General features: G+C 39.6%; 2 protein-coding genes across 7 annotated transcripts in view; one reads left to right on the top strand and one right to left on the bottom strand.

The window, feature by feature from the left end:
• NFATC3 (nuclear factor of activated T cells 3) overlaps nucleotides 1-19,083 on the bottom strand; it is a 163,622-nt gene that overhangs the window by 34,049 nt on the left and 110,490 nt on the right. For 2 of the 3 annotated variants that reach the window (XM_037815881.1, XM_037815882.1), the window contains exons 8-9: nucleotides 18,697-18,823; nucleotides 70-1,062 (exon numbers count right to left, since the gene is read on the bottom strand). In XM_037815881.1, coding sequence (XP_037671809.1) covers nucleotides 70-1,062; nucleotides 18,697-18,823 — 1,120 coding nt within the window. The remainder of the gene's footprint in view (nucleotides 1-69; nucleotides 1,063-18,696; nucleotides 18,824-19,083) is intronic. The other variant, XM_037815883.1, reaches the window with a different exon arrangement.
• ESRP2 (epithelial splicing regulatory protein 2) overlaps nucleotides 1-19,083 on the top strand; it is a 71,780-nt gene that overhangs the window by 43,432 nt on the left and 9,265 nt on the right. Inside the window, exon 17 of one of the 4 annotated variants that reach the window (XM_037815887.1) lies at nucleotides 3,111-3,675. The exons of 1 other annotated variant lie outside the window; for it this stretch is intronic. The gene's annotated coding sequence lies outside the window, so the exon portion shown is untranslated. Of the gene's footprint in view, nucleotides 1-2,842; nucleotides 2,862-3,110; nucleotides 3,676-19,083 lie in introns of those variants that run through there. 2 more of the 4 variants (XM_037815889.1, XM_037815888.1) reach the window with 2 other exon arrangements.

Below are 19,083 nucleotides of genomic sequence, written 5' to 3'. Positions count from 1 at the left end.
TGTCCCAAGACTCTTGGTTAAGAAAGTTCCTGGATCCTTACTGGTTCAAGAACAGAAAGATGAACTTACCATCATCTAAAGTGATGTCCTGTAGTCCAATGGCTGCAAAGTTAGGTTCCCGCTCTTCAGGTTCAGGTTTAATGCTCACAGTTGCCCCATCAGGTGGAAATGAAGCTGGATCACACAAACTGTGACATATTAAGGATGAAGGTGCAGAAAGACCTCCTGTGCCTGTACTTTGTGCTTGAGTTGAATGTTGTCCAGAATGCATTCTGGTGGTTGGAGACGGTGATGAGGCAGTTCCTGAGCTAGGAGATTGGTAAGGCATAGGCTGCAGCTGAGGAGATGGAGGCCCAGAAAGTGGTGAACTGGCCAGGGGATGAGAGGCTGCTGGGGAAGTAGCAGCAGACCCTGAATGTGAAGGACCATATGTAATGACCTGTAATTGAGGGGAAGGCTGCCCTGTGACCTGGTCCGCGGCTGGAGAAGAAAGAGACCTTTGTCCTGCATTTGAACAATGGTATCCCATTGACTGAAGATGAGGCAGCGTCTGCACAGAATGAGGTGTGTGTGCTAAAAGATGTCCTGTTGAGCCTGAATTTGAAGAATGAAATGGTATGGATGACAGTGGTTGACAGCCAAGATTTATTAAACTAGGAACAGTTGCATCCCGCTGAAACAAAATTGGATCAAATTCTTGACTAGAGGCAGCATTAATAGGAAGACAAGTTGGTCCATTGTACTCATTAGTTTGCATAGCCTGATAGGAAGGAGGCATTGGTGTGACCTGAAAAGCCTGGTGCACAACCGAAGAAGGTCTCATAGGCTGTTCTTTACCAGCACTCTCATCCCTACACTGCAACTGTGGCAGATGGGATGAGGTTACCATGTTTGCATATGCTTGCTGGATGGAACAAACCAAGCTTCTCTGTGTGGACAGTACACTATCAGGTGGGTGCCCTGGATCTGAGGAAGGCCTCTGGGTCTGGGCAGGATGAGGCACAGACAAAGATGGAACTGAAGACAAGTCAATCTCTTCTCCTTGTTCTTGTTTCATCAAAACTGAAAATAAAATGATTAAAGCAAATGTTATTACACCATACATAAAATAATTATGACAGATCTTCATTCTAGGCTACACAACCGTAGTGTGCATTCAAGCCAGGGGTTGCAAACTTAAATGCCTTTGGGAAAAGCAGATAAGTCAGCAAGTATACGACAACATAGAGTGGTTCTGGCTTTAAAAGCGTGCAATTAAAAAATATAAAAACACCACAGAGAACTTTATGAACTGATATGGAAGCACCTCCAAGATATGTTGCTATGTGACAAAAAGGAAATTGCAGAATAATACTTATGTCATAATTTATGTAAAACATTGTGTGTATACATACACGTACACCCATGTTTTGGCTTGAATATGTATGGATACCTCTGGAAAGACACAGAAGAAACTATGGGTGTACTGCTGCAAAGAGAAAGTAGATTAGGGAACAGAGACAGGAAGGAAATTTACTTTTTTTTGTACATTCTTTTCTGAGCCTTTTGACTTTTTTTTTTTTTAACACCATGTGTATATATTAACTATTCAAAAGTAAATGATGAAAAAGTAAAAAGAAATAAATGATTAAAAAACAAACCTATGGCCTAATAAGACTTGAATTTGGGATCTCTGCTAATTCAACCTGCCAATCACTTTGGTTTTACATATTACATGATATATCAGAAATCATGATATTCATAGAGCTCCCTGTTTACTATGATTTCTCATATATATCTCATCTGATCCTCAACAATCATCAGATCCATGTAACAAGAGGAAAAATGGGGAGATGAAAAGAAGTACTGGAAAAAATAAGCACAGAGTCAATGCTACTTTCTCATTTAATCCCATAATGATGAGGGAATATCCCTCTATAACATAGAAAAAATACTCATTTCATCCTGAGACTATTTATGCATTCTTGAAGGCATGTATTCAACAAAAGTTTATGTACCTACTATGTACAAATCACTGGAATGATGTGGGAAACAAAGATCAATCATAAATTTCACCCATTTCAACAGGATGGGGCAGCACCTGTGCAAACAATCTTACTGCAGACAACACATACAGTTTCATCATCAGCTCACCCCTTAGTTACATATTTTTGTAGTAATGATAATAGTGGCTCACATGCATTGAGGACTCATTTTGTGCCAGTCCCTGTATGAGGCACTTTATACACTTTCTCTCATATAATCGTCACAGAATGGACACCTGATCTTTTTACTTTCTTCTTTCTTAACACCCTCCATGCATCCCCATCCCTTTCTTTTGAGAATTTCCTTTTCTCCCTGCCTCGTGATTCTAATGGGGATGCCAATCGTAAGGCTCAATTACCTCACATGGGTGGGAGTATAAGCTTCTAGTTGGCCTGAAGTCTCACCCCCAGACTAGACCCAGGTTTGGTCAGAATCATTTTCTGGGACTGGAATAGATGAAGATATGTGTGTATACATGTGGGGGGAAGAGGGTGTCAGCTCTTTTCTCTAAGATTGCTAATTATAAAGACAATAAAATACTGGAGCTCTTTTGTGGTAAGAGCCTGACTGAGAATAATGTAAACAGAAAGAAAAGCAGTGCTAAGAGAAAAAGAAAACCTGAGCCCTGCCTGATACATTACTTGAGCTGAACCACATCTGAAGCCAGCCCAACACTTAACCTTCCAGTGACATGAGCTAATAAATTCTCTTTATACTCAAGAAATTAAAGATGATGACTAAGAGCTCAAAGCAGTTAAGTGGCAACAGGAGGACTTGAACCCAGGTTCTCCTGCCTCCATACATTTAATCACTTCAGGGTACTGTACTACAAAGGAGGATTCCACTTCACCATTCCATCAAGCAAGTGGAAGGCTATGAATACCAACCATTATCCTTTAACACATCAAAAAACAGTAGCAGATCTGTGATTTGGGAGAAGTTTACCAGATGAAAGGACTTCTCAAAGTAAGAATCAATGCATTTTGCTTATTTTATTAAAAGTTGCATATCAAAAGAGAAAGAGCCATCAGTTAAGTTATTATGTGTCAAAGCAAATTCACAGATGTCATTGTTTCCGTTGGCAGGCACTTGTCTCAATATTTTCTACTTTAGCTCCTAGAGAAGTACCTGTGGAGACCCAGGACCCAGGCTCCCCCTTCATATTGAAAGTAAGTCACTGCACATAGCTGTCTACATGATCCAGACAGAAGTTAAACAGACTTCCTCAAGGAGGAAAGAATTACAGATGGTATCATAAACCACTTGCCTTGCAAAGCACTGAAACGCCCCTCCCCTGATCAATGTTGATAACAAATCTCCAGACCCCTGTGAAACTGGTTCTCATTCCCTATGGAATGTCTTTATCCTAAACCCTTATAAGCTGTCCCTTGCACCCCTGCCTTTGTGGAATGCTAACATCCTGAATGGTCACCACCAGAAAAAAATCTTCTCCTGTCTGTAAGTCCTAATAAAATTCATGTCTGACTCTGCGCCTAACATGTTCTTTGGTCTTGGGGCTTCGCTACCCCAGACCCTTCAAGTAACTCACTTAAAAATAATTTTCCTTTATTCACACCTCATTGTTCCTTCCAGGTTTATACTAACATCATTAAAATCTTTACAAAATATAAGTGCCTCATTTTATGTAAAAAGAAGATAAATGTGAGACCTAAGCAAGGTCAAATCTCATCTGACCACTGTAAGAAAGGGTTAAGTTCAGCTTTCACATAAAAGCAACATGGAGTAGGGAAAATGGAAACTAAACAAGACTGGCTCAAACGGGCTCCATGGTAAAAGGGAAGGAGAGAGCCCCTGACGTAAGCCCAGAGTTGGTGCTAGCTACAATCAAAGGTGGGAACTCGCAGCAGGAAATTTAAACTGGATGAGCTCTCTCAGATAGGCTGTACTATTCAAAATCTCAAAGACAGGCTACTTAGCACTCTCAGATAGGCTGTAACCTCTGGAATACCCAGCCAATGGGGAAACAGGAGGAACATGCATATTAGGTGTAGGATATAACTGTTGCCATGTTCTTTTTTTGGGGGCACACGCCTGCCATGTTTCTGGCTGTGCATACATTCTTGTAAGATCGTGAATAAATTCTTTACTCCTCCACAACCGGGTGAGCGTTTTTAAGGTATAATGCTTGTTTCTAACAACTTGGGGGCTCATCCGGGATCCGAAGCATCGAGGGGGACCCCTGGGATGGAAGAATGGAAGGCACGTCCCACTGTTTGAGCAGTCTCAGACTCCGTCACTGAGGGCCCACCTCTGACTGCTGGTGAGACCCACAATCAGACGCTTAGGTCTGCCGACTGTGGACAAGAAAAGGGGAAGGAAAAACATGCCTCAACAGCAACCAGGTAACTCTATGCATAGACCAAGGTAAACAACACCAAAAAAAGGAATATTAAGTATTACCTTGGTGGCTGGAACATTCTGAGAGTCTGAAGCTGATCCTAAAGGAAGGACACCCAGACAAGACTCAGAATGGGGACATTCTGATGAGCCTGAAGCTGATCCTCAGGGAAAGACACCAAGGCAAGACTCAAAATGGGAAACAGAGGCAGTCGGCCAACCAGAAATAAAGGGAAGGGGGTACCTTTAGGGTCCCCTGGGAACATTCATCTAAATAGTCCATTGGGGAACATGTTGAAACATTGGGCTGAAAGTGATCGGACCAAGGGAAAGAACAAAAGAAAAATGATCAAATATTGTTGTTACATTTAGATAAAAGAAAGCATTTTGCCGTCGGATATATTCTGGCCAAAATACATCTGGGGCAGATAAAGGTTGGCTCTGTGCTGACCTCGTGCGTTATGTTAACAAAAAGAAACCTTTTTCCAAGGAGGAATCTGACTATGCCATGTGCTGGCTGCAGGGAAAGGAGACCAGTTTTTATACCACAAAAGTTAAAACCCCAGAACCTTTAGAAACTAAAACATGGAATAAGCATTCACCCGCTTTATGTTTCCCCTCCCCCACTGGGGCAGGAACCGTTTAAGCCTAGAGATTCGGTGGGACCAGTCTATGCCCCCAGGCAATCGAAGAGCCAGTTGGTGTAACTGCTCCACCAGTTACAACCCACCAACAGTTAAGAAAAGAATTAAAACAGTGTTAAGAGGGATATCCAAAAGTTTCCGTTTCCAGAGGATCCTAAGGAAAGGAGGGTGAGAATCATTAATGAAAGGCCCAGCGAGGCTACCCAATCAATTAAATCGCTTTAGACCCCAGTTTATATACCTGGTCTGAACTTATGTCCATACTAATATCCCTTCTACGGGAGAAGAAAAGGAAATGGCAAAGAGGGCAGCTATGAGAGAAAAGGAGAGGCAGCATCTGCCCAGAATAAAATTGGCCGTACCCAAATCCCCAACAGAGCCATGGAGGTTGAGGTCTGGAGTCAAGTGGTCTCGGACTGGGAGAGGGGAGTGGCCCACATGCATGGAAAGGGTGAGATTGCCCCGGAGGTCGAGGGTGGGCCTTCCGCCTCAATGCTCCAGAAGAGCATTGCCACCCCAGGCCCCAAAGAGGGTGGAGCACATTCCCAGGGAATTGGGGAGACTCTGGCCGCTACCCCACTGTTCAGAGATGGTAGAGCCTTTGCCCCAGAGAGGCAGAGTCCAGGTGGCACCCCAATGTTTGAGGAGGTCGGGGCTGAAAAGGTGGTTTCCCCAACATGTGGATATGTTAGAGTACTCACCCCAGCATTTGGAGAGAAAAGAGCTACCACAAAAGCCTTTGGAAAGGGTTGGACTCCTGCTCTCTCAACCCCCAAGGATACAACATAGTTCTGTAAATGACTCTCAGACTTTGAAATCTAATGTAGTTTGCCATGTGGGTTTTAGGAATTGTTTTGGTCCCTTAAATGCTGTTTTCCTTTCAGTTTGCCTGGGAAGGTTAAGAGACCAGATGAGAGAATACTCAGGAACAGATCCTAATGATCCTGTGGCCCAGGGAATGCTAAGGGTCAGCTATATAAAGGGGATTTTTTTTTAAGCATGGGGTTTGTGTAATTCTCTATTCGTATACTTAAGCAATGCGGGGCTGAATAGGTATTGGTAAATACATTTGCATATTTTAGTGTGTTGAGTCATTAAGTCTAAGGCACGCAGAAGTTGTGTTTAAATTTCATTAATGTGTGTATCAGGGTGCAAGGGAAGTTATACACACATTTTCTAGGACTGTGTATTTGGATGCATTCTGAGAGTTGAAAATTTATGAATCTAATGGAAGCTTGGGTTGTATGTTTATACAGGGATGTGGGATAATTTTATTTGTATGTAATGAAAGCCTGTAATATGATTATGTAGGAGTCTCTGGAACTGTGGGAGTTTGACAGTGTATGACTTAGGACTTGGCAGAAATTTCCTGTGTTCTCATCTATAGTAAACTGGAGATAATTCCTTGTGTCTTTGTATACTAGTTTGTGTGTACTCTAGAGCTGGGCAATTGTGTGCAGGTTCACGATAGTGTGAAGAATGAGAAAAGTGAGAAAGACTATGTAGAGGTTTTCTGTGTATACGTAACAGTAGTGTGTTGGCTGTACATGCTTGTAAATGGGCATAATGTGTGTATGTTTTGTATGGTTATGGATGTGTACATAAATTATATGTGTCTGTCTGTGTTCCAGATATGTATGGGGCTGTATGTATTCTTGTGATGTGTAGTATGGTTTTGCTGATATAATTTGGGCAAAAGCAAAAGGTTCATACTCAAAGTGCAAGTGGCTTATATGCACAAGTTCCTGAAAAAGGGGTTGAGGTTCACTAAAGCTGAATTAAACAAACTTAGGACAGTGAGTGGTGCATATCTCTTCCCAGCTCTGCATCTGGAGATGCCAGGTTGCTGTGGGAATAGAGATACCACATATATTGTCAAATGTCACACACCAAGACTTCTCCTCCTCTCCCCGGATAGTGAATTATTACTCACCTGACAGCAAACTTTTTGTGTTTGTTCAAGGTGTACATATATGTGAAGCAAGTATATTCAGGCATCACTAAACTAGGTGTACTAAAGACTAGATTTTAAGTGGGCCTTTAAGAATGGTAAGCCTTTTGTGTTCATTAGTCTAATTGTTCCATTCTTTTTAACCAGTAAATAGCCTTACATGTTGGTAAATTCTTGCTGCCCTATAAAGGGCAAACTGCCCAGATAGCAAGACTGTTGAGGGGCAAACATTTGGGAGCATAACTTATGAGTCACCTGACCCCTGTTACTCTTGGAACGCTATTTGGTGGACAACACAGTATAAGGGATGGGACTCACCCATATCGGAGGGAAAACCATTAAGGGAAACTTGGCTGGAGTCCAACTCTCCAGTTCAAAATGGCCCCAAGGTCATTAGAGTACTTGAGGCCAGAAACTTAAAGCAGACCATAGACATACAGACAGGTTACAGAGATACAAATGCCTGGGTAAAATGGGACAAATATACCATCCAGAGTCTAAACAGAAGCGACTATTACGCTTGTGCAACAGGCTGACCCACTGCTCAGATTGTGCCCTTCCCCTTGGGTATGGAAAAGCATGAAAAGGAGTTTAAATGTATAATACTCCTCTTTCAAAATGCTACTCCTGGTGAAAGTTGTAGTACATTGTCCTCCCTTTTCCCTTCAGTCTGGAAGGGAAGTATCGAGGCCATATGAGCTTCTCACCTTGGTCACGGAAACCACTCTGCCTGTCTCTTCAGATGGGAAAAAGGGCTCCAGGATCTTGGTACCATGGCCTTGTGTACACAAGTGTGGAATGTGAATAAGGATAGTACTGGCAACTTCTCCAGCTTAGCTATACCCTGAGCAGACCTCTGGTGGTTCTGCAGGAAGGGCGTTCTCTGGCCAACAGTACCTGAAAAGTGGGGAGGAAGTTGAGTTCTGGTTCAATTGGCTATCTCATTCACCCTGGCATTTGAAAGTAAAGAAAAAGTACCAACCCAAGGCAAAAGAGATAAGAGAAATGTACGAAATGTACCCAGTTCCTTTGATGAAAGAATTTATTTAGATAGCTCCAAATGAGTTTAAAGCTAGAAGTCAAGTGGCTGCAAGATTTGAATCATTCTTATTCTGGTAAGTCACCATCAATAATGTGGATTGGATCAATTATATCTATTACAGTCAGCAGAACAGTTAGATGCCACTAGCCAAATGGCATGGGAAAACAGAACGGCCCTAGACATGATGCTAGCTGAAAAGGGAAGTGTCTATGTTATGATTGGGGGAAGTTGTTGCACGTTCATGCCAATAATACAGCACCAGATGGAACTATCACCAAGGCTTTACAAGGCTTAACAGCCTTATCTCAGGAACTAGCAAAAAAATTCTGACATAAACAACCCACACACGGGGTGGCTGGAAAATTGGTTTGGGAAATGGAAAGGAATTGCAACGTCTGTTTTAACTTCCTTTATCATTTTAGCCAGAGTATTCACAGCAGTTGGCTGTTACATTATCCTGTGTGACCCGAGTTAGTTCAGAGACTCACCGAAACTGCCCTAACCAAGAATATCAGCAGAACAATCTATACCCCCCATAATGATCCCTATAATGAGGAATGTGAAAAAGCTCTTAGCAAATTTGAGAAAATAGAATGTGAAAACTAAAAAGAGTTTAAAAAGAAAGAGGAGAGAATCTGTAAGAAAGGGTTAAGTTTAGCTTTCACATAAAGGCAACATGGAGTAGGGAAAATGGAAACTAAACAAGACTGACTCAAACGGGCTCCATGGTAAAAGGGAAGGAGAGAGTCCCTGACGTAAGCCTAGAGTTGGTGCTAGCTATAATCAAAGGTGGGAACTCACAGCAGGAAATTTAAACTGGATGAGATCTCTTGGATAGGCTGTACAACTCAAATCTCAAAGACAGGCTAGTTAGCTCTCTTGGATAGGCTGTAATCTCTGGAGTACCCAGCCAATGGGGAAACGAGAGGGACATGCGTATTAGGTGTAGGATATAACTGCTGCCATGTTCTTTTTTTGGGCACACCTGCCATGTGTCTGGCTGTGCGTCCATTCTTGCAAGATCGTGAATAAATTCTTTTCTCCTCCTCAACCGGGTGAGCATTTTTAAGGTATAATGCTTGTTTCTAACACCACTTACCAAACTCCAGCCAAGTACAAATCTTTTTACATAAGTATGGACTCATTCTGAGGAAATGAAACTTCTGAGAGGTTAAGCATCTTATTCAAGATCTTGGCTAGGTCAAGGTTTTAACATCCAATTTGAGTTTTTTGTTTAGGCTAAGAACTAAGACAGATCTCAGTATATTTTATTGTAGAAGAGGTAATTAATGAAGCACTTGAGAGTACATTGGAGTTCTGTACTTCACTTTCTGCTTCCTGACAAGTACAGAATGGGCTAGTGATGAACCAGCTTTAGTCTCTAAACCTGGCAATTGGGGAGCCCATCCCCAATAATGAGACAATGATCCTAAGGACAGAGAGAAAGATTATCAACAATTTTCTTGTTGCTTCTGTCCCAGTGCTGATCCAGTTTCTGATACTTGCTCAGGTGTTTCAAGTATGGCTCACTACGCTGAATGATGTACGTACTTTTCTTCTGACTTTGGCAGAACTGTAACTTTCTTTTTTTAATGTAAATCATTTATTCTCACTGATTATTAATCATATTACAGAGAATAATACAATAATAAAATATATCATTCTCAGTAAATTGTCACTTAGAAAATCTGATTGTTACAGGTAAAATACAGTATTTAGAACAAAGCTAAAAAAATTCTACTTTCAGATAATGGGTATCTTAAAAATATTATGAAAACTATTCTTTACTCTGAAAACAATGTGAGAAAAGAATACCTGGGTTCCTCTTAAATGACTAGTTCTAGCTATCCAATTGCTGTTTTGGTAACAAGAAAAACACAGGTACAATTTAATACTGCAGTCACCTGTCCAATAATTACGGTAGAATAAATGTTGTAGCATATACATTAGGTTGAACACTACTTTTACAATTTTTAAAACACAAGGTTCATTCACTCATTTAATCTTTTGATAAACTGGACCTCACACTTAAATCTTATACTATTCTAAAAACACTTGGAAGGGGAGGGGCAAGTTGGAGGAGTAGTGAGGGATGGAATTCAGTCTCTCCTGTAGAGCAGCTGGTAATTACTCAAGAACTATACGAAACAGTGTTTTCAGGGTCTCCAGTGACCAGTCACACATCATACACAAGTTTGGAACCTGAGGAAATGCTGAGATCGCAGCAAATTTTTTAAGTTACCCCAACTAGGGGTCTGGCGACCTTCCCCAACCAGACCTCAAGGACTGTTTTGCTGGCTCCCTGAAAGGGAAAAAAAAAAACAACAACAATAACAAATCTGCTGAGGGCAAGAAGGGGGACTCAACCCAGCCCCAATTGCAGAATTAATTAACAAATTAATTAACTACTTTTTGGAGCTGGGGGTGCTAAAGAAGGGCTGGGCTCTGAGAAGGCAGGGCATATAGAATCAGGTACCCATTCTCTGGCTCCAAAAAAGCTTTTTTTTTTTCCCTTTCTTTTTTTCCCTACATTTTGTCCCTTCTCCTTTTTCACTTTCTCACTATCTTTTTGCACTTCAACAGCCCCCAGCAGAGGCAGAATTAAAGCTGTTGGAGACCAATTATCAGAGAATAGCCCAAAGTACATCTTTAAATGCTCTATTCTGACAATGACAAAACGTCCAGGCTGGGGAAAGGCTTTTAAAAGGGACTTCTTTTTTTTTTTTTCCCCCTTTTTTCTTTTTAATTTAAAAGTAACATATGTGGTTATTTTCTATCAGACAGCCCAAGTTGAAGGTCTAGGCTAGTCTTGGGGGGAGACAGAATACCCAGAACTTCTTTGAATTTGAGATTGACTTGTGAAAGTTTCCAACCCAGTCTTCAATTGGCAACTCAGGCTGACCAAGGAATTAAGCTGGAATTGCTCCAAAGAGGAGAGGGGAGAAGGGAATAGTGACCCTGGGAGACAACTGGAGTTCCTAGGATCAGGAGAGTGAAGGGAGGTCCAGTTCAACTGGCAGTCCTCGTTCTGGGAACTCAGACCCCAGGGGCTGGAATTCAGATTCCAGCTTCAGTCAGCCACACCCCGACAGGATCAGAGTCACCAGGAGAACTAAAGGCTCCATACCTCCTTATACTGGTGGGGGAGTTGCAGGCTGGCAAGCACCACCTGCCGGACAGAATAAGAAAAGCACTGATTCTAGAGGCCTCATAGGAGGGTCTCATTCTCAGGGAAACTCCATACCCGCCTCATGAGGCCTGGGCCTCTCTAGACTGGGAAAACGTGACTGAGGAGACCCTCTCACAAAAAGGCTACACAGAGGCAGGGCAAGAAACAGAAAAACAAGAGGTGAAAAATTCTGATCAACTAAATAGAACCTAAGTTAGAGGTCTAGAATAAGTTGAACTGAACAACAAAGGTTAGAGAACAAAGCTAACCAACAAGAAACCCCTAGGTAAAAGAGTGAAATGGAGCTCCAGACTAAACTAATCAAGAAAATCAGATGCCTAGACAACTTAAGATAACAAGCCATACTAGGAAACACGAAATATGGATCAGCCAAAGAAACAAACTAATAGTTCAACTGAGACACAGGAGATGAGGCAACTAATGTTAAATCAATTCAATGAACTAAGAGAAGATATGGCAAAAGAGATGAAGGATATAAAGAAGACAGTGGATGACCATAAAGAAGAATTCATAAACTTGAAAAAACAAATGGAAGAACTTATAGGAATGAAGGCCACAATGGAGGAGATGAACAACACAATGGAGGGACACAACAGTAGATTTGAACAGGCAGAAGAAAGGATCAGTGAACTGGAAGACAAGACATTTGAATTCATACACACAAAAGAACAGATGGTGAAAAAAATGGAAAAATATGAGCAGGGTCTTACAGAGCTGAGTGACAACATGAAACACATGAATATACATGTTATAGGTATCCTGGCAGGAAAAGGGGCAGAAAGAATAATAGAAGACATATTCACTGAAAATTTCCCAAATCGTATGAAAGACAGAAAATTACAGATTCAAGAAGTACAGTGTACCCCAAACAGAACAGATCCCAATAGACCTACTCCAAGACAGTCACTGATCAGATTGTCCAACGTCAAAGTCTGAAAGCAGCAAGAGAAAAGCAATCCATCACATACAAGGGAAGTTCCATAAGACTATGTACAGATTTCTCCGCAGAAACCATGGAGGCGAGAAGACAGTGGCACAATATATTTAAGATAGGGAAAGAGAGATACTGCCAACCAAGAATTCTATATCCGGCAAAACTGTCCTTCAAAAATTAGGGAGAGATTAAAAAAAGATTATGATTCACTGAAGGCTCAGATGATGGTCAGCATTTTTTACCAAGAAAGTATTTTCTACTTAAATATGTACTTTGTATTTTTAGACATAATGTTATTGTACACTTAAGAGACTATAGTACAGTGTAAACATAACTTTTCTATGCACTGGGAAACCAAAAAGTTGTAACTGATTTTATTGCAATATTTGTTTTATTATGCTGGTCTAGAACCAAACCCACAACATCTCTGAGCATATCACAGAGACAAACAGATTTGAGAGTCTAGAAATAAACTCAAACATCTATGGCTAACTGATTGTGACAAGGGTAACAGTACCTTGATTCAATGGGAAAAGAACAGTCTTCTTCAACAGATGGTGCTGGGATAACTGGGTAATTACACACAAAAGAATGAAGCTGAACTCCTACCATTCTCATGTGTAATGCTCTCAAACCATATACAAAAATTAACTCAACATGGCTCAATGACCTAAATATGAGTTAAAAGGATAAAACTCCTAGAAGAAAACATAGGAGTACATCTTCATGACCTTGGATTTAGCAATGCATTCTTAAATATGACAAAAAGCACAAGCAACAACAGAAAAAATAGATAAATTAGACTACGTCAAAATTAAAAACTGTAAAGGGTTTTACTTTAGAATGACGGAAATATCTTGGAACTAGATAAACATGGTGCCTGCACAACACTGTGAATATACTAAATGCCACTGAACTGTTCACTTAAATTTAAAATGGTTAATTTTATATTTTGTTAATTCCACCTCAATAATTTTTTTTAAATTTCATTTTAGTAAAAATCACACAAAATGCTACAGAGAAAAGATAGCTACCAACCCAAAAGAACTATCCAAACACTCTTATGTTTCCATTTTTCCTTCTATTAGCGTATGCCACATGCCACCTGATTTGTATTCTGTCAACCATAAATAAGTTCAGTGGTAACAACTACAGATTGTCTCTCCAATCCAATGTCTTTCCACTCGCAGGCCCCACTGATTTCCATTCTCATGTGCAATGCCCTCTAGGATTCTGTTTTTATATTTTCCTCCAAGTCCATGGGCTAGTGATGTATTCTCTCCTTTCTGTTTGCCTGTTCAATCACCACCACTAAGATGGTAATAATTAGAACCTCTAATCCACTGACCCTATTTCTTTTTTCCTCCCCCCACCCTTCTCCCTTGGTCCTTCTCCCTTCTTATCCAGGCTAGAGTTTACAGTCCTCATCTCAACAACATTCAACAACCCCTTAGACTGTATGTCTTTAGCACACTTCACCTTGAACAAGCCCATTTCTTACCACCTGCTCTGAAGAATCTGAGTGCTGCTTAAGAAACTTACACAGCAGGGCTCATCAGTATCTATAAATTCATGAATATCAACATCAAATCTGCCCTTTGATCATTTCTAAAATCCTTCTAGGTTTCTGTGGTCAACTTACTCTCCCTCTCTTTACAGCAACTACTTCAAAACTTTTCTAATCTCCTCCAACTGTCATATCACAAACACTCCTCTGCACTCACATCAGGCGACTTCATGTTATCCCTCACAGAAAAAAAAACGTGTTTATTACATGGGAACTCTCTAAACTCTCCATTACTAAATCTACAACTTACTAATCTACAACTATCTTATCCATCTTTTCTTCCTTCCATCCTGTTCCAACACCCATCTAAGGCACATCCTGACCTCTATACTTTAAATCCTGTCTCCTCCCACTTTCCTCAGAAACCTGGTATTCTTTATCATCATTAATGTTCTCTCCTCTGTATAGTCAAAACACTCCTACCACTTGAATCACCTTTTTAACCTTCTTGGGCCTCTCCCATATAAATTTCCTCTGGCTTCATATACCCCCTCCTTTAGCTATCACCCTCTCTTCCTCCTTCCCTTCACGACCAAACTTCTTTAAAGCACTGTCTGTAGTTGTTGTCTCTATGTCTTCACCTTCCATTCATGCCTCCACCCACTCTAATTTAGCTTCTATTATTATTTCTCCACCAAAAGAGCTCTTAAAACAGACAATGACTTCGATCTAGCTAAACCAAAATGGAAATTTCTCAGTCCTCCTCCTTATGAATGGACAATATTGCTGGGAGAGGAATCTACTATAAAAGTATAATAAATATGCTTATTATATACTATATTACTATATAATGAAGTTAAAATGAGTTAAGTTCATACATTAAGAAAGGGCTGTAAAGGTCAATGACACCTACTTTGTGGTGAAAGAAACAAAACACGGAAAATCTAGCAGACCTTGAGAATGGTTTGCATTCTTTCAACCACAAGAGTCAGAAAAGATCAGAATTGAGTGAAGTTTTGACTGGATGCTAACTATAAATGCTTTATACCTGGTTGCCTACATCTTACAAGAAAAGCTATATGAAAATGAAGAAATTAGTAATTAGAAATAGGGACACATTTAATCTTGCAAGCTTAATTCTCTCTAAAGAATTTGTGCTACAAAGAATGATGTCATAAGAAGGGGTTAAATTGTGCCAACATATACTCAAAAGGGTTTTGCAGACTTATTGTTACTCCCATGATTAGTAGCAATCAATGTCAATAAATCAAATGATTGCATTTCTATGTTATTTCATTTCTTCTACCTATGGACATCTGCCTAGAAGGGATCTAGCTTTGAGAAACATATAGAAGGTGGGTATTAGGCAACTGTTGCAGCCTATTGCTTACATTGTTTTTCCTGCTACTTTACTGATGGTCAAGAGGGCTGACAATGATGGAAGAGGAAGCACTTAGAACTGAAAGAGGTCCACACTTTTTATTATACATCTCTCTCTCTCCTTCCTGAAACCTCTTCCTTTGGCAAAATGAAACCACACTCTCGTGATCTACCTTTGAGTTCTGCAGCTAAAATTTCTCAATCTCCTTTTTTTTTTTTAAATGCAATTTTATTGAGATATATTCACACAGTGTAGAAACCATTCCTTATGGCGGCATACAAGACTCTAAACTTCCTCTTTCCACCACACTCACACACACCATTCAGCACTGCTAATTATTCTCACAGTAATGTGCTACCATCACCTCTGTCCATTTCCAAACATTTAAGTTCACCCTAGTTAAACATTCTGTACATATTAAGCAACCGCTCCCCATCCTTTAGCCTCATTCTATATCCTGGTACCTATATTCTATATTTTATGTTTATGAGTTAATTGTAATTAATCACAATTAATTCATATCAGGGAGAGCCTAACATATTTGTCCTTTGGTGTCTTCCTTACTTCTCTTAACATAATGTCCTCAAGGTTCATCCAAGTTGTCACATGTTTCAGGACTTCATTCCTTCTTACTGCTGAATATTCCATTGTATTCAATCTCTTTTTAAGGCTCAATTTTTTCCATCCAATCAATGAGTGAGTTCTTCAAGGCTTTATTCTTGCTTTACTCTTTCCCTAATCAATAGCATCCATACCTGTAGCTGAACATCTATATGTCTTTGACTCCCAAATTCACATCTTCAGCTCCATATCGGTACACCCAATAGCCTGCTAAATAGTTCAAAGCTCTCTCAAAGGCACCTGAAGCTCAACTAATGATTTCCCTTTTTGTGCATCCAAACTGATTCTCTTTTACGAAGCCTTGTCTCTGTGAGTGATACCACCACCCATCCAGTTGAGAAAGCCAGACACATCTGAACTATTCTTAACCCTTGCTCTCTCTCTCTCTCACCTGCCTACCCCTATATCCAATCCATCACTTTTATTTAGATTTTACCTAAATATCTTTCAAATCCAACCAGTGCTACAAAACTAGTTCAAATGACTACCATCTCTTCTCTGGACCACTGCTATAGGCTACTCAGTGCGTCTCCCTGAATCTACTCTGGTCCTGCCAATTTACTCTCCATAGTTAGCATTTAAGAAAAGACTAATAAACCATTCATTGACACCTTATGAAGAAATAGAAAAAATATGGAGAAAATTATTTTGATACTCAAGTCTGATCATGTCCCCTCTCTGTTAAAGCTCCTAATATACTATGATCCCTTGGTTGCACAAGGCCTTTGCATATTGGGGCTGCCTTTATCTAGAATATTGTTCTTCATTTTATCTAACACAGTAATTAACAGTTTGGATTGATTTAAGATTCAAATCCCACCTCTGCCATTAGCTGTGTGACCTCACATCATTCATGTATATAATGAGGATAAAAACATTATCAACCTGTGATGGTTAGGTTCATGTGTCAACTTGGCCAGGTGATGGTACCCAGGTGTCTGGTCAAGCAAGCACTGGCCTAATCATTACTGAAAGGACATCTGTGGCTGATTAATAAACCAGAACGCTGGTTTATTAAATCATCAGTCAACTGGCTGCAGCTGTGACTGATTATCTCAACGAAGGATGTGTCTTCCACAATGAGAGAATTCAATCAGCTGGATTTAACCCAATCAGTTGAAGACTTTTAAGCAAGAGAGATAGAGGACCTTCACTTTTTCTTTGGCTAACCAGCGAAGCGTTTCCTGAGTTCCTCGAACACGTTGACTGAAGTTGCCAGTTCACTATCTGAGTTCATCGAACATCTTCATCGAAGTTGCCAGTTTGCTGCCTGCCCTACAGAATTTGGACTTGTGTATACCCACAGTTGCGTGAGACACTTTTATAAATCTTGTATTTACAGATATCTCTTGTTGATTCTGTTTCCCTAGAGAACCCTAACTAATATACTACCTTATAGGGTTATGGGAGGATAACTGAATTATTATGTGTAAACAGCTTAGAATAGCAGCTGGCACATAGTAAATGCTCTATATATGTTGGCTAAATAAAAAAAACAAACCTGAGATGTTCTATAACAAAACAGTTAGGAACCCAGATCCTGGAGCCAGACTGCCTGCACATTAATTTTTTCTCCAATAGTTATATACTGTGAGACCTTGGGCATATTACTTAACCACTCAGCTTGCTCATCTGTGAAACAGGATAATAATATAACCTACCTCAAAGGGCTATTATGAGGATTAAATGAGCTAATAGATAACAAACTTAGAACAGTTCTAAAAACATAATAAATGTTAAATAAGTATTAACTATTACTAGCTATTATTTTCCAGTTCTCAGTTCAAGTGGAAGCATTTTCTCAACCAGTTAGCCTACTTGAAGGTTTTCTGAAAGAAAGCATTGTGCCCCTTTCTTTTAGGGCCCTTATCTTGATTTCTGAATTTCAAATTTGACAGTAATTTATTTATTTAGTGATTTATTAACTTGTATTTGTCTCACTAGACAATACATTCCATGAGAGAAGGGAATGGGTCAGGTTTTGCCCACCTAGTGGGCACCTTAAAATACTTATTGTATGAACGAATAAAAGAAATGGCTAACCAAAATCTTCAATTTTCAGAAGATTTTGTATTCTACTTGAAAATGAGAATACAATTATTCTGTTATTATTCTGCTACCAAGTAATTATTCTGTTACCAAGTAATGTATCAATATTATCAAGGAATATTAATTTTCAGATTTTGGAATATAAGTATCTTTTAGAGACTATAGAATGTAACGTTAAAAGATATGAATGATGAATGAATGACCATTAATAATAACCAGTGCCCTCTCAAACACAAGTGTTAGCTCTTTTCATTTACTATACCATTTAAAAGTTTTTCCAAAAGTACGTTTTGTAAAATAAGGTTCACCATGATTCTTTATTTTCATACAATTTTCATATACCCAGGTGACAGGCAGAGAGTCCTCAAAAACTTTTGTCCTCTAAGTATACAAGCATTAGCATGCATTACTGCATATAATTATGTGTCAAAACTGAGCATTAGAAAGTTACAGCACTTGAACTGCTAAAAAATATACCACCTTAAGATACATCTATAAAACCAGGAATTTTGGCATCAACTTAATATTATATATTCCCCAAAGACCATTATATGTTAGTCACTGCTTGACAAATGAAGATATAATGAAAGGTTTTCTATCTGATAGGAAATGATTGAGATGAAGCATTATGAAATAGGCAAACTGCCTTCCTGCAGTACTAAGGGCACAAGATGAGTCCAGGATGTAGGAGCTCACACACATTCACAAACACCTGCTCCCTTCCTGGAATGCTGGTGATTTCTGATAGCTCCTTAAAAAACAGACTTCAAATCTATATTCAGTTTTCTAATTTCCTTAGAATATAATTATTACAAAATAACTAATATCACATTTAATATTTAAAGTCAACATAAACTTTAAAGATTAAGCATATGTCGGTATTTTTATTGCTTATAAGCACCCTACCTTAAGCATTCTAATATAGGATTCAATGGGCAACATTTTACTTATTATGAAATAAAGGTGTACAGTAAACTATCATAACTCCTCATACCTGGTGTGTAAGTAAAACGTTGAGACTGGCTTTTTTTCCTCTTGCCATTGCAAAGATAAAAGTGCACCTGCACTGCAGCTGTAACTGTGGGGTTATGATATGGAGGAACTTCAAGGACAATGTGAGCCTAAGGAGAATGGAAAGAGATTGTGTTACACTCAGAACTAAAAATGTAATGCACCTGCTGAACTGCACAACTCATGTTGTCTTAACCACGAGCCTCTACTATCACATAAAATTATGCACATCAACTGGTCTTCTAAGTCACTTGGAGATTTACTATATGGATACTTAAGTCTTGATGAGATAAGCCCTTTAAAGTAAATCATTAAAGGAGAAATGGATTTTTATCCACCCAATTAAGCTTCTAGTTATAGCAGAAATAAA

This window comes from Choloepus didactylus, chromosome 22, assembly GCF_015220235.1.
Source record: "Choloepus didactylus isolate mChoDid1 chromosome 22, mChoDid1.pri, whole genome shotgun sequence".
In the NCBI taxonomy this organism is placed as follows: domain Eukaryota; kingdom Metazoa; phylum Chordata; class Mammalia; order Pilosa; family Megalonychidae; genus Choloepus; species Choloepus didactylus.
Note: the sequence above shows the minus strand (reverse complement) of the source record. Positions and strands in the feature narration are given on the sequence as shown.